The sequence below is a fragment of the Triticum dicoccoides genome, chromosome 1B (genome assembly GCF_002162155.2).
Source record: "Triticum dicoccoides isolate Atlit2015 ecotype Zavitan chromosome 1B, WEW_v2.0, whole genome shotgun sequence".
Classification (NCBI taxonomy): domain Eukaryota; kingdom Viridiplantae; phylum Streptophyta; class Magnoliopsida; order Poales; family Poaceae; genus Triticum; species Triticum dicoccoides.
In genome coordinates this window covers 282028927-282042954 of record NC_041381.1, presented here as the reverse complement: position 1 = coordinate 282042954, position 14028 = coordinate 282028927, and the positions used below count along the sequence as shown (strand labels likewise).

Here is a 14028-nt window from a genome sequence, read left to right as displayed (position 1 = left end):
CCCCCAAAAAAAACAGGTACGGTAAGAACAGAGTAATTTCATTTTACCATGACATATTACATATCTACTCCATGTAACATTATGGTAACAGCATCACATATTAGAAAACCCTAAATGCTGGACCAGTTCACAAGAAGATAGAATAGAAATGAATTCCCATGACTGCTCCTACTCCCTCCGTCCGGAAATACTTGTCATCAAAATGGATAAAAGGAGATGTATCTAGACCTATTTTAGTTTTAGATACATCTCCTTTTTATCCATTTTGATGACAAGTATTTTCGGACGGAGGGAGTACTAATAAATGTTGCAGAGAATATACTCATCACACCATCTTCCCTATGGTACCACATAGATGGGGAACAATTTCTTAATGTACAATATAACATATCGACGAAAGAATGAACATATGGCATATGGTGTGATGTCTTAATATATATGTATTACAAAGAATGGCGTCAATTGCCATGTGTGTAACATTAGCAAGTCCAGTTCAATAAGATTTTGTGTTTGCCATATGCTGCATGACAAGATTTACAACAAAAAAATATTTAAAAAAGAAACCTGAATCAGGTACCTTCAACTGCAGACAACTGTCAAAAACCGGCTTCAAGTTCATCAAAAATGTATATGATAGGTCAAGCAAGGCCAGCTTCTGAAGGCAATGCAGAGAAGACAATCCACGGACGTCAATGGATAAACATGAAGACAATATAAGATGTTCAATAAGAGGGCATGCTTCTGCTGTTTGGGACAGCGAATCATCCATAAGCTGTCTGAACACAAAATAGTACAGAAACCATTAATACCAGCAAATAATGTTTAGCAGTTTGCTTTAGATTAGAAAATGAACAGGAGAGATTCAGAAGCACGGTACAACCTGCAGAAAGAGGCATCTAAAGATATCAAGCAAGGACAATTAATTGAAGCCTCAGAAAGGACACCACAGCCCTTCAGCTCCAATATAGACATATTTGGGGCCTCTATGCGTAGAACACTCAACTTTGGACAAATTCCAAGGTTTAGGGATTCAAGACCAACCTAGAAAAGAAGTAAGCATCAGAACATAGAGATATATTTATTTATCTAGGTAATAATTAAAAAGAGAATTTCGTTTTTTCAATTGTCTACAATGGTTTGCTTCAACATTTGTTTCACAAATATATCATTCCACGAAAATCGAACAGACAAAACCACCCTCTGAAGCATCAGTAACCACCCGCCTATGTACCGAAATAACAAATCAAACAGCCTCTGCAAGGTTCCTCACAAGGGTAACAGGCAAATAAAATTATAAGCTCAGCAAAACAACTGTGCATCTAAAGCACCAATACACCAACATGGGGCAGTGTTCAAACAGCCTCTGCAAGCTCCTCACAAGGTTAAGCTGACAAATAAAATTATAAGCTCAATAATAATAATAACTTCAACTCCAAAGCTCCAATACGGTGACATGGAGGTAGTGTCCTCGTCATACGCATCCCCAAGTATCCCGCTTTTTATTGGAAATTATTAAGCAGAATAAGAGATATGGCTGGGATGCACATGGGATACGTTCAGATCAGGCAAGGACCAGTACGAAGCTAATCCTAGGCTAAAAGGTATCCTGCCAGGCAGCCAGCTGTCACTCATTGCCCCAGTGTCCCGCCGTCCCACCCCACCCCACCCCCCCCAAAAAAAACAACCATGTTGACATCTCTCCCGAGCTTGTGTGGCTGCCTCCCCCAGTGTGGCCTGCATATTCTTGCTTGCTGGAATCCTCCACATCCAGTCGCCCGTGCCAACCCCGCCACTCCAGCGTTCTGCTCAAGAGGGCATGCCTCGCACGGCACTGCCACAGTGCCACCACTCCAGCGACCATGCTGCCACCTCTACTCGTTACCCCCCACATCCTAATCTCACACCTGCCCCCCTCCCTCTCGTGCTGCTGCCAATGCTGGCTTGCTGCTTTCTAGCTGGTTTTCTTCTTTGCTGAGTTGCTATCATTGCTGAGGTGCTGATGCAATTGCTAGAGACTTAAGGGAGGCAGATGGCAATGTTGGCGTTGAGAACATGATGTAGGAATATTTTGCAAGCTCCAAAGAGGCAAAGACCATGGATGAGGAATTAAGGATCATTTATCAATGAAAAGGAGAGCCAGACAACAAACGGGCAATAGTTTGATCTCATGTCTTCAAATTATATTTTAGCTTTATACATGCTGCATATTTATACCACCGCTGTCAAGTTTTTCAAGCTGTGGTACACGGGGACAACTGCAAACAGAAATGGAGTAGTCATCTTGATCAACAAGAGCCTCAAGTATGGAGTAGTAGACGTCAAGAGGCATGGGGACCGGTTTATCCTGGTCAAGCTGGTAGGGGACTTAGTTCTCAATGTTATCTGCGTGTATGCCCTGCAAGTAGGCCACAATGAGAACACCAAGAGAGAGTTCTTGGAAGGCCTGGAGGACATGGTTAGGAGTGTACCTATTGGCGAGAAGCTCTTCATAGGAGACCTCAATGGCCATGTGGGTACATCTAACACAGGTTTTGAAGGGGTGCATGGGGGCTTTGGCTATGGCATCAAGAATTCAGGAGAAGATGCCCTAAGCTTCGATCACGCCTACGACATCATCGTAGCTAACACCCTCTTTAAAAAGAGAATCGAATCTAATGACTTGTAGTTGTCAACACTCTAGCCAGATTGATTTCCTCCTCTCGAGAAGAGAAGACAGGCATGCTTGCCTAGATTGTAATGTGATACCGGGAGAGTGTTGTCCCTCAGCATAAGCTTGTGGTGGCTGACTTCCGCTTTCGGATTCGTGTCCAGCAGGATAAGCACGCCAAAGTCACTAGAACGAAGTGGTGGAAACACAAGGGGGGGTAGCTCAGGCTTTCAAGAAGAGGGTCATTAAGGAGGGCCCTTGAGAGGAAGGACGTGATGCAGACAATACATGGATGAAGATGGCGACTTGCATTCGTAAGGTGGCTTTAGAGGAGTTTGGAGTGTCCAAGGGAAGTAGAAGTGAAGCTAAAGATACCTGATGGTAGAACGATGATGTCCAAAAGGCTATTAAGGAGAAGAAAGATTGTTTCAGACGACTTCGCCTGGATAGGAGTGCAGAAAACATAGAAGTGCAAGGTGGCAAAGAAGGCCGCAAGCGAGCTATGAGTGAAGCAAGAGGTCGGGCTTATGAGGAAATCTACGAGAGCTTAGACACGAAGGAAGGCGAAAGGGGCAACTATAAGATGGCCAAGATCTGAGAGAGGAATACGAGGGACGTTGACCAAGTCAAGTGCATCAAGGACGGAGTAGATCAGCTCTTAGGACGAGGAAATTAAGCATAGATGACAGGGGTACTTCCACAAGCTGTTCAATGGAGAGAATGAGAGCTCTACCATTGAACTGGACGACTCCTTTGATGATACTAGCAGGCGTTTTGTACCGCTAATCCAGGAGTCTGAGGTCAGGGAGGCTTTAAAAGGATGAAAGGAGGCAAAGCGATGGGCCCTGATTGTATCCCCATTGAGGTGTGGAGAGGCCTCGGAGACAGCAATAGCATGGTTAACCAAGCTTTTCAATCTCATTTCGGGCAATAAGATACCAAAAGAATGGAGGCGAAGTATATTAGTACCAACCTTCAAGAACAAGGGGGGTGTTCAAAATTGTACCAATTACCGTGGAATTAAGTTGATGAGCCATACAATGAAACTATGGGAGAGTCATTGAGCACCGCTTAAGAATGACAAGCATGACCAAAAATCAGTTTGGTTTCATGCCTGAAGGTCGACCATGGAAGCCACTTTCTTGGTACAACTTATGGAGAGATACATGGAGCAAAAGGACCTGGATATGGTGTTCATTGACTTGGAGAAGGCCTGCGATAAGATAACACATAATGTCATGTGGTGGGCCTTGGAGAAACACAGTCCCAACAAAGTACATTACCCTCATTAAGGACATGTACGATAATGTTGTGACAAGTGTTCGAACAAGTGATGGCAACATTGAAGACTTTCCGATTAAAATAGGAATGCACCAAGGGTCAGCTTTGAGCCCAAATTGTTTTGCTTTGGTGATGGATGAGCACAAGAGATATACAAGTGGTGTATGCCCTTTGCGGATGATGTGGTGCTAGTCGATGATAGTCGGATGGAGGTTAATAGGAAGCTAATGCTATGGAGACAAACTTTGGAATCAAAAGGTTTTAGGATTAGTAGAACTAAAACCGAGTACATGTGGTGCGGTTTCAATGCTACTAGGCACGAAGAGGAGGTTAGCTTTGATGGGCAGGTAATACCTCAGAAGGACACTTTTTGAAATTTGGGGTCAATGTTACAGAAGGATGGTGATGTCGATGAAGATGTGAGCCGTCAAATCAAAGACGGATGATTGAAGTGGCGCCAAGCTTCTGGCGTTCTCTGTGCCAAGAGTGCCACAAAAGCTAACAGGCGGGTTCTATAGCAATGTTTTTATGGCATAACGCATTTTATGGCAACCGACCCCCTTCATAACATTATAACACTTATGGCGTATGGCGTGGCGACATCATAGACACAACCTTATGGCGAACGATAACAAATTAAATCACGACTTCATAGACATAACCTAACTCTATAATATGTATGAGTTATGACAACAAACTGAAGCACCAAATGAGCTGTACATGACTACATCTACATGCATACCTCGTGGTTGCCCAGGTAGTACAGGCAGTCAGGCAGTACATATACATCACAGGTACATAGAAACATACCTCTACACTCAAAACTGAACACTACATATAGCAACAGCTCAACAAGCAGTCAGTAGTACATGTACATCACATATTCAGAAATTAGAACAGAGAGGACGGATACAAAAGAAACAGAGCACCAGCATGGGGAGGAAGAGCAAGGAGAAGAAGAGGGGGAGGGGGGACCCTGGGAGATACATTGATGGTCACCTGATGCACGTAGGAGAGGAACAGTGGTGCTGGATTGGAGCAGAGGCGCTGCCCCACAGCTGGATCTGGAGGGGAAAGGGGCTGGCGGAAGGAGGGGAAAGGGACTGGCGGGAGGAGGGAAGAGGGGGGTGGCGGGAGGAGGGGAAAGTGGTCGCAGGGGTGGAGGGGAGGTGGTGCGGAGGCGGAGCTTGCTGTCGTTGGCCATTCGCCGGAGAGGACGAGGTCGAGACTCAGAGGTATGCATCGATTTCAACCTGCCATGTCCGCTCTCGCTCTCTGCCTCTGGAGTCTGGAAAGCTCTTTCCTTCCCGCCGCTGGCTGATTATTCACGCGCGCGCACCAATTTCTCCCACCGCTGGCTGCTGTTCCCGCATGCACGAGCTCACCTAGTCCATGGTGTCCAATTTCTGGTTTGGCGACCAAAAATGCGTCATATGGACGACCTACGGACGCCACGCATGTATGGCGGACGCCACCGGCAAAACATATCGCGAGCCTGGACGCTTCAGGCTACGGCCACACCACACCGTTATATCGTCGATATAAGGACTCCATAAAAACATTGTTCTATAGGACGGTAATTCGACCTGCAATGTTGTATGGCGCTGAGTGTTGGCCGACTAAAAGGCGACATGTTCAACAGCTAGGTGTAGCGGAGACGCGCATGTTGAGATGGATGTGTGGCCACACAAGGATCGGGTCCTGAAAGATGATATACGGGATAGAGTTGGGGTAGCACCGATTGAAGAGAAGCTTGTCCAACATCATCTAAGATGGTTTGAGAATATTCAGCGCAAGCCTCCAGTGCATAACGGATGGCTAAAACATGTTGATAATGTCAAGAGAGGTCGGGGTAGACCAAACTTGACATGTGAGGAGTCCGTAAAGAGAGATATGAAGGACTAGAATATCACCAAAGAACTAGCCATGGAAAGGGATGACTGGAAGCCCATCCATGCGCCAAAACCATGAGTTGGTTGCGAGATCTTATGGGTTTCAGCTCTAGCCTACCCCAACTCGTTTGGGACTAAAGGCTTTGTTGTTGTTGTTGTATACATGCTGCATACTCAATTAATTATTTATGCTTGTTGTGTTCCATAAGGTTGTTTCTGGAATTTTTTAATACAAAACTTTCCTTGTGACCGGATCTTTTTATGATGGTGTGTCCCACATCTCCATGTCTAATCCCCATATCAGTGCTTCTTAGAACTACATATCCTTTTAACACACCATTCTAATGCCTACTCCCTCGGTTCCAAAATAGATGACCCAACTTTGTACTAAAGTCAGTACAAAGTTGAGTCATCTATTTTGGAACGGAGGGAGTACATATCAAGCAAATAGTATGAGTGCAACTACTAGCTCTCTTTTTGGAGGGGGGTTGAGTGAATGAATACGCATATAGAGTTGGTGGTGGTTCATTCACCTCTTATGTAAACTATCACGATTGTACATCTTACGAAGGACATATGGTTGATTTGCCTGATGTAAATTTTGAGATATTTTCTATACGAACTCAGGGACTATGATGGCACAAGTGTTTAAACAACTATTAATATATAACAAAAAAATAGTTTCTGTAGCAATGCACTGGCATTTAGCTAGTATCATACACAATAAGAGTAGTTCATACCAGCAAAACAATTCAGGCATAGCTCCAAAAAACTGTGCTACATCTCAAAAGCAGAACGAACAAAAAAACTCACCGGGCAAAATGATGCTCTTTCAAGATGATCACAACCATCAAGAATCACCACTTGAAGCTTTGGGCATGCAAGTTTCAGGAATGTCATGGAACGGCAACCAGCAAGTGAGAGATTAACCAAAGAACTATTATTCAGTTCCACGACACTCAAACTCTGAGATGAGGAAAATTTATCAACAAGAATACACAGGCTGCCAGCAAATGACACTACTTGATGGAATGGAATAATGTCACATCGTATCTATTAAAACGCTACATTTACTTAATTAAGAAATTATTCTAGCAGAGAGGTGGTGACGTTCCATGTGTTGATTTATAAATGGCCAGAACGTAAGTTGCCTGTGCATACATCATACCTCACAATTATCAAGAATTAATGACCTGAGCATGGGGCAACCCCCACCGTCACTGAAAACTTTGCAGATCTCATTTGTCAATGACTCGCAATCACTAAGATCAACATCAATTAAATTGTGGCATTGCAATGATAAATTACATAGGCTCTCTTGTTTTTGAAGCACCAGTTTCTGCAGATAGTCACAAATTCAACACTCCGTAATTTAAAGAATATTCATTTAAATTAGTAAACATAATCATAAAACTGCAATGCATGCAAAAAATGAACTAACCTTAAGAGCATTTGATGTTATGGTAACACAACGAAGTGCTGAGCATCTGGAAACTTTTATGTAAGAAAGCACAGGGCTTCGCAGATTTAAATCAGCAAACCTAACATGGCAGGTAATACAATCATATATTGAACAGGGAGAAAAACTGTAAGAAAACATTGACAACGAACAAATCCTATATACCTAAATAGTTGAACCACACTACTTCAATTTCTATCAACATGCACACATGCCACCTCATCGAACATGGCACCTCATCACCCCACTACTTCTATTTCTTCCAACATGCATGGGAAATGCTATTATATTCTCGCTCAACATGCACAGTCACCTCATTAATTCCACTACTTCTATTTCTTCAACATGCATGAAAAATGCCACTTATATTCTGTATATCAAAATCATAGTTAAAAAAGGTGCGCCTAAGCGAGCGCTTAAGCGCGCCTAGGCTCTAGGCGTTGGCAAAACGCACTGTGCATAACTACGCTTAATCTGTGCATAACTGCGCATAAGCATGCGCTTTGGTCAGTAAAGCGCAAGGCGGTGGCAAAACGCACAATTAACGCCTAGCGCTTTTTTGAACTATGATCAAAATACAAAAAACCATATATATTTTCAATTTTCATTTTCAAATCCATATTCCAGACAACCAAATCTTACTAAAATGTATTGCAACCAATTCCCGCAGCAATGCGCGGGGTATCATCTAGTATAATGAAAAGCCATCCCACTCACTTGCGGAGGTGTACAAGACTAATATTCTTGAGATGTGGCAAATCCAAAGACACAGATGTCAACAGGCTACAATTATCAAGTTGCAGCGCCTGGAATGATTGGGGGGAAAATCCCATTAGATATCAAGAAAAATCATACACATAGCAATAACCAAAGGGAGACTGAATCACTACCTCAAGTATACGACTAAAACATACTGCACCCATTGAAGCAGATGTGATTCCCTCACAACTTGATAGTCTCAAGTCTACCAACATTGGAAGCTTTACCGACTTCAATGGAAACAAACAAAGAGAACATGTGTCAGACATGTATGATATATGCAGTAAATAGTGGTAAGGATGATCTAACAGGCATAAATCAAAGTCATAGGCTAGCGAACCTCGAAAGAAATGTTGGGGCAGTTAGATGCATCAAGAACAGAAAGATTTTGACATGCATTAGCTATCTCACGCAATGTCTCATCAGTAACACACGAGCAGGATGACATATCTAGTGACGCTAACAATGGACAGGCTGTCGCTGCTTGACGAATTGCAGTGTCAGAAAGCTTATGGCAGGACTGAAAATCCAATTCAAGCAACTGAGGACAATTGAGTGATACATGAGCCATGCCAGTTCTCCTCAGAGACAGTATTCGAAGTTGGTGGCATCTGGATGGTAAAAGAGCATACATTAGTTAAGAAAAACATGTAAACCTAATTACACAGGAGAACTAACTGCACAAATAGCTATTACCTGATAGATACTCTGAGTGCACGGCACTTCACAATTTGAAGTTCACGCAATCCATCATGATTAACAGTTACCTCTTGAATGCCACTACCAAGGGATGCATCACTGACTGTTAAAGTATTTAACAATGGGCATTCAGCCAAAGCCTGAAAAAATGTTTCTCCCAGTTGTCCCTTGCCCATTATCAAGGTCTTAAGATGCCTGAAAACCACCCAATTAGAAAAAGAGAGGAGGAAGATCATTACAGCAGCGAAGAAAGAAAATGACTGGTGAAAAACCTTAAGAATGTTATTGCTTCAATCACTAGGCTTTCTGCACTTAAGACACCAGACAAATTGAGATTTGTCACATTCTGATAACGGTGGCAAATATTAACAACTGCAAAAGCAACATAATGATAGACCGGGTAAGCAACACAAGGTAATTCAGTGGGATCACAAAGAACATCTTAAATGAACATTCTTAAACTACTAGTTACAACCTGTAGCTTTCACAATAAGAATGATGGGCAATTTAGCTGAACGGCTTAGTAGAGCAATTATGCATTTATGGTAAAAATATATAAAATTATAGTCAACAAGTTTCAAACAAGAAACAACAGACTTCTATCCAATAAATTTGCAAATAATTTCAAACAAACATGTGCTCCCAGGAGTCAAAACCATGTTTGTTCTCTTGATTATTTGTTTGAAACTTCATGTTATTTCGCCTCCCTCGACCCCCATCAAAGCCGGATGGATGAAGTGGCGCCAAGCTTCTGGCATTCTCTGTGACAAGAGAGTGCCACAAAAGCTAAAAGGCAAGTTCTACAGGACGACGGTTCGACCCGCAATGTTGTATGGCGCGGAGTGTTGGCCGACTAAAAGGCGACATGTTCAACAGTTAGGTGTGGCGGAGATGCGTATGTTGAGATGGATGTGTGGCCACACGAGGAAGGATCGAGTCCGGAATGATGATATACGAGATAGAGTTGGGGTAGCACCAATTGAGGAGAAGCTTGTCCAACATCGTTTGAGATGGTTTGGGCATATTCAGCGCAGGCCTCCAGAAGCTCCAGTGCATAGCGGACGGCTAAAGCGTGCGGAGAATGTCAAGAGAGGGCGGGGTCGACCGATTTTGACATGGGAGGAGTCCGTTAAGAGAGACCTGAAGGATTGGAGTATCGACAAAGAGCTAGCTATGGACAGGGCTGCGTGGAAGCTTGCTATCCATGTGCCAGAGCCATGAGTTGGTTGCGAGATCTTATGGGTTTCACCTCTAGCCTACCCCAACTTGTTTGGGACTAAAGGCTTTGTTGTTGTTGTTGTTGTATATACATACTTGCAATAATATCAATGAATGAATATGCATTCATTGATCATACAATCGAACAGAGGTCAGAATATAATAAAGGAAAATAATGAGAATGATACTCAAGCGGTCAATTCTTAGCTAAACCATGACACTGGTGCACAACTATACATCCAATCAGGACCTCTCAACACACATCCGAAGGCTGAAAAGAGAGTGATAATGTGACTTCACCATAGAATACGAAATTAGGAGTGATTACAGTTGCTGCAGATTAATGTCAATGGGTTGCCTCAACTTATATAGAGGTAGGTCCCAACAACCTCAGCTAAACGACAGAATGCAATCTAATCTGAAAAAATCTTGTGGGACGCAATTCGATCTTGCCATTATTAATTAGGTTTTTTTTGCGGGGGCATTATTAATTAGGTTAAAGGCCCGGCAATGCAACTAAATCGGAAACCCTGAATAATTGGACAATTGTATCATTGCCTTTCCTTGCATGCCACTAATGGCTCATTGCAATGGCAGTAGATAAGTCATCACTATCATGGATTACATATTACCACCTCCTTACTTCACAGACATATGGATGTCTCAATGCACCCATTATTCAAATGTATTTCAAACAGAAGTTATTACATAGAGTATGCACATGTCAATTGTATTCAGGCCGCATGCATTAAATAAATAAATGAAAACGACAGAGCAAAGCAAATAGCATACAGTTCTGCAGAGATATTCTGGTGTTCTCAAACTTCAAATATTTCCAGAAATCCTCATGCATACTAGCAGACTGCCACTGTTTGCAGGCAGCCCCTGCTCTACATAAATCCTTCTGGCATAAGAAGGAGAATATCTGTAATGGCACATTCAAAAAACTTAGTCAAAGTTGAATGAAGCGGTAGCAATATGTGGATACAGAGAACAATTAAAGAAACATAGAGGCACACCAGGTGCAAGAGATCATCAGATAGGTCCATTCTTATTTCAAGATCTTCTGCATTTGTTCCACCTGATCTTTCTACATCACAGACACCATGGCTGTTGGTCTCCCTTGGAATATCATTCCCACCATCATTTGAGATAAGCGACAAACCAAAATCCAATTCATTTTCTGGACCATGTGACAGCTTCAAATGGTCATGTTCAGCAAAAGCATGCAAATGTGGTGCTTCATATCCAAAGAAGGATGCATTAACACCAGAGCTTTCTCTGAAAAATATAAGTACACAAGGATTACTAATCAAGAGAACCATAATTAATAAATTTGCATAACTGATTAACAGGTTGAACAATTTTTTGGTAAGCCCACTAGACTCCAACAACAATCTAAGCAACTTCCCAGGGATCCCTGTAAGACAGAATTAAAAGGTGTCCAAAACATAGCTGTATGATGACACCCATCTGGTGTGCATCGAATGCAATCCAGCAGATAGAAATGAAGCGAAATAACCAACTATTCAATCAAAATTTCTAGTTAAACACAAGTAGTAACCACATTAATACACCTATAACCATCACAGCACCAGTAAAAGGCAGGCTAAAACAAAAATAATCAACTGATGCAGTCTATTATCTTCAAATACGATATCATCAACACTCAGGAGAATCTAAGGTGGTCATTTTCCTTGTTAGTCTAATGTCTTAGAGAAGGAAACCCTAAACCACAACACTATGCGGAACATGTAGGGGATACTATTTGGAATAATCAAGATATCAGAAAAAATATGCATTACAAATTGCAAAACCTATACATCATATCATACAAACTATAAAACATGAGTTGATATACTTTCAATCTGAGTCATCAAAAATCTTTACCTTGATTCCATTTTTGCCCATCAAGTGTGATTAGGACCCCTCCCCCCTCCAATCACTCCTATACTTATTGTCTCATTATTATAATTGATGTCTTTTAATTAATCCCCAATTTTCAGTTACCACACCATATCATATCATCCGAATTGTAATATAAATATAAAGCACTATAAAGCACAAGTGGATGGGATACTTTGAATCTGAGTCGTCCAAAATCTTTAGCTCAATTCCATATTTCTCCATCCAGTGTGATTAGACTCCCCCCCACCCCCACCCCCACTCCTATACTTATTGCCTTCTTATTATAGTTACTGTCTCTTAATTAATCCCAATTTTCAATTACCACATAAAAAGAAATTGGTGCTTTGTATGGTTAAAGAAAATGTCATTGCCGAAAAAATATATTTCTTATTTTTCAGTTATGTAGTGCTAGAAAACCTACAAATAAAGGTCAAATATAAGATTAAAAAATGTGCTTGTAACTCCATGTTTTTTTATAGTTTTCTTCCCCCTCAGGAATAAACCTAAACATACATGTATAAATAAGAAAATGTACTTGAAATATCAAGAAAATATTGTTTATATTTTATTTAGGTTCATCAACTTGATCTGCCATAGTACTGTGTGTAGTCAGAGAGAATACAAAAGATCTTGCAAGGACGCAGCACACAAAGAAATGGGCTAGCAATGCATAGAGGCAAGTAACTACTGGATGAAACATAATTAGGAAAAAATGAATTATGGAAGAAGAGTGTCACGTGGTTAATACGAGTTGCCGTATGCAAGATTAATTCTAGAGTTTCTCACAGATCATATCAGAGATAGTCCCTTCAACGCAGTAAATTAAATAGTGTTAGCTCTACAGAAGGATATATGTGCCAAGAAAACCATAGGGGGACACTCTGTCCGCTGCAAGCAAAGATATTTGTTACCCATCTCAGCATTTCTAGTGACAAGTAAAAATATTAAATTCTCTCTACCACATTCCCTGATTTTCCAGGGTGGCTATGCTAAACCAAACTACATGAAAATGACATCAGTGACAATCCTTGCCTGCAAACAGAACTAGTAGCGACAAAAAATCCACCAAACAAATTTGTTAACAATCCACACAGCTGCAAGGCTGCAATGCAATAGAAAGCGTAGCAATCTTTGAGGAACTTACTCGCCAAAAGCACCCACTTTAGGACGTTTATTCTGCAGGTCCCGATCTCCATCCTCACTCCCTTCCTCTTCCTCGACATTGTTGTGCTCCTCAGCCTCGCCAGCGCCTCCTGCATCAGCGTCTGCGCCACCACCTCCCCACATGTCACGGAACCTGAGTGGTGGGACAGGAGGTGAATCCCAAACGCTCTCAGCAGCACGCGAACTCCCGGCAGCGTCAGGGTCCCATGCGGGGAAGACCATCGACCATCTCAAGGCAGGTGCCGGCGGCGGCACCGGCACTGGCGGCAGATGCCAACCCCGGCGCCCCAGAGACAGTGCGAGCTCCAGCTCCTCCCGCGCCTCCTCGTCCATATCTTCGCCATGCCCGGTACCCTCGCCGCTTCCCTCCACGCCCTTCATCTTTCCCCCGTCCGCCATCGCCTCACACCACCGCACCAAATCCTAACCCTAGAACTACCCCCTCCGCCAGCATCCTCGGCCAACCTCCGGCGACCCAGACACCAGCCCGCCACGAACCACGAGCAAACTCCAACGATTGGGGCCGACGCCTCGCCAAATTACACCGAATTTGGTCGAACCGGATTAGGGATGCTGGAGGGCGGCGGCTGACGCTCGATCCAGGAGGGACACGCCAGCAAGGTAAGGAGCAAGGGTAAGCGGCGTCCGTACCAGAGCGGTGGCCTGAGGCTGCACGGATTGGGCGGATCTGCGCACGGCGGAAACGGTGGTGAGCTGGAGGCCGCTGGCTCGCGAGTATACTTCGGAAATGGGGGAGCGGAGGCGAGGGTGAGAGGGAGAGAGAGAGAGACTGCTTGGGCCGTGGGAGTTGTAGGTTGCGGCCAATCTGCTCGATGTTACCTCTGACAAGTGGCGCATGGGGGCAGGGGCCTTGTTGTCAGCCAGTCAAGTTTTTACCGGGCTTTGCTCCTGTGTGGGCCTTGCATTTGCTTAACGCATCTCGTTTTACGGGATGCTTCTGCGGTCGCTCACCATGACCGATGGGGCAGATAGTTCGGAGT

General features: G+C 43.2%; 1 protein-coding gene across 1 annotated transcript in view; it reads right to left on the bottom strand.

The window, feature by feature from the left end:
• The window catches only part of LOC119331303 (F-box/LRR-repeat protein 15-like), a 15860-nt gene extending 2045 nt beyond the window's left edge, over positions 1–13815 (bottom strand). Inside the window, exons 1-13 of the mRNA XM_037604473.1 lie at positions 13008–13815; positions 10975–11236; positions 10748–10880; positions 9010–9109; positions 8735–8932; positions 8379–8649; positions 8170–8268; positions 7997–8085; positions 7262–7361; positions 6989–7159; positions 6634–6786; positions 881–1041; positions 578–776 (exon numbers count right to left, since the gene is read on the bottom strand). Of these exons, the coding sequence (XP_037460370.1) occupies positions 578–776; positions 881–1041; positions 6634–6786; positions 6989–7159; positions 7262–7361; positions 7997–8085; positions 8170–8268; positions 8379–8649; positions 8735–8932; positions 9010–9109; positions 10748–10880; positions 10975–11236; positions 13008–13426 (2355 nt within the window). The 5' untranslated portion in view covers positions 13427–13815. The remainder of the gene's footprint in view (positions 1–577; positions 777–880; positions 1042–6633; positions 6787–6988; positions 7160–7261; positions 7362–7996; positions 8086–8169; positions 8269–8378; positions 8650–8734; positions 8933–9009; positions 9110–10747; positions 10881–10974; positions 11237–13007) is intronic.
• Positions 13816–14028: the final 213 nt, after the last annotated feature.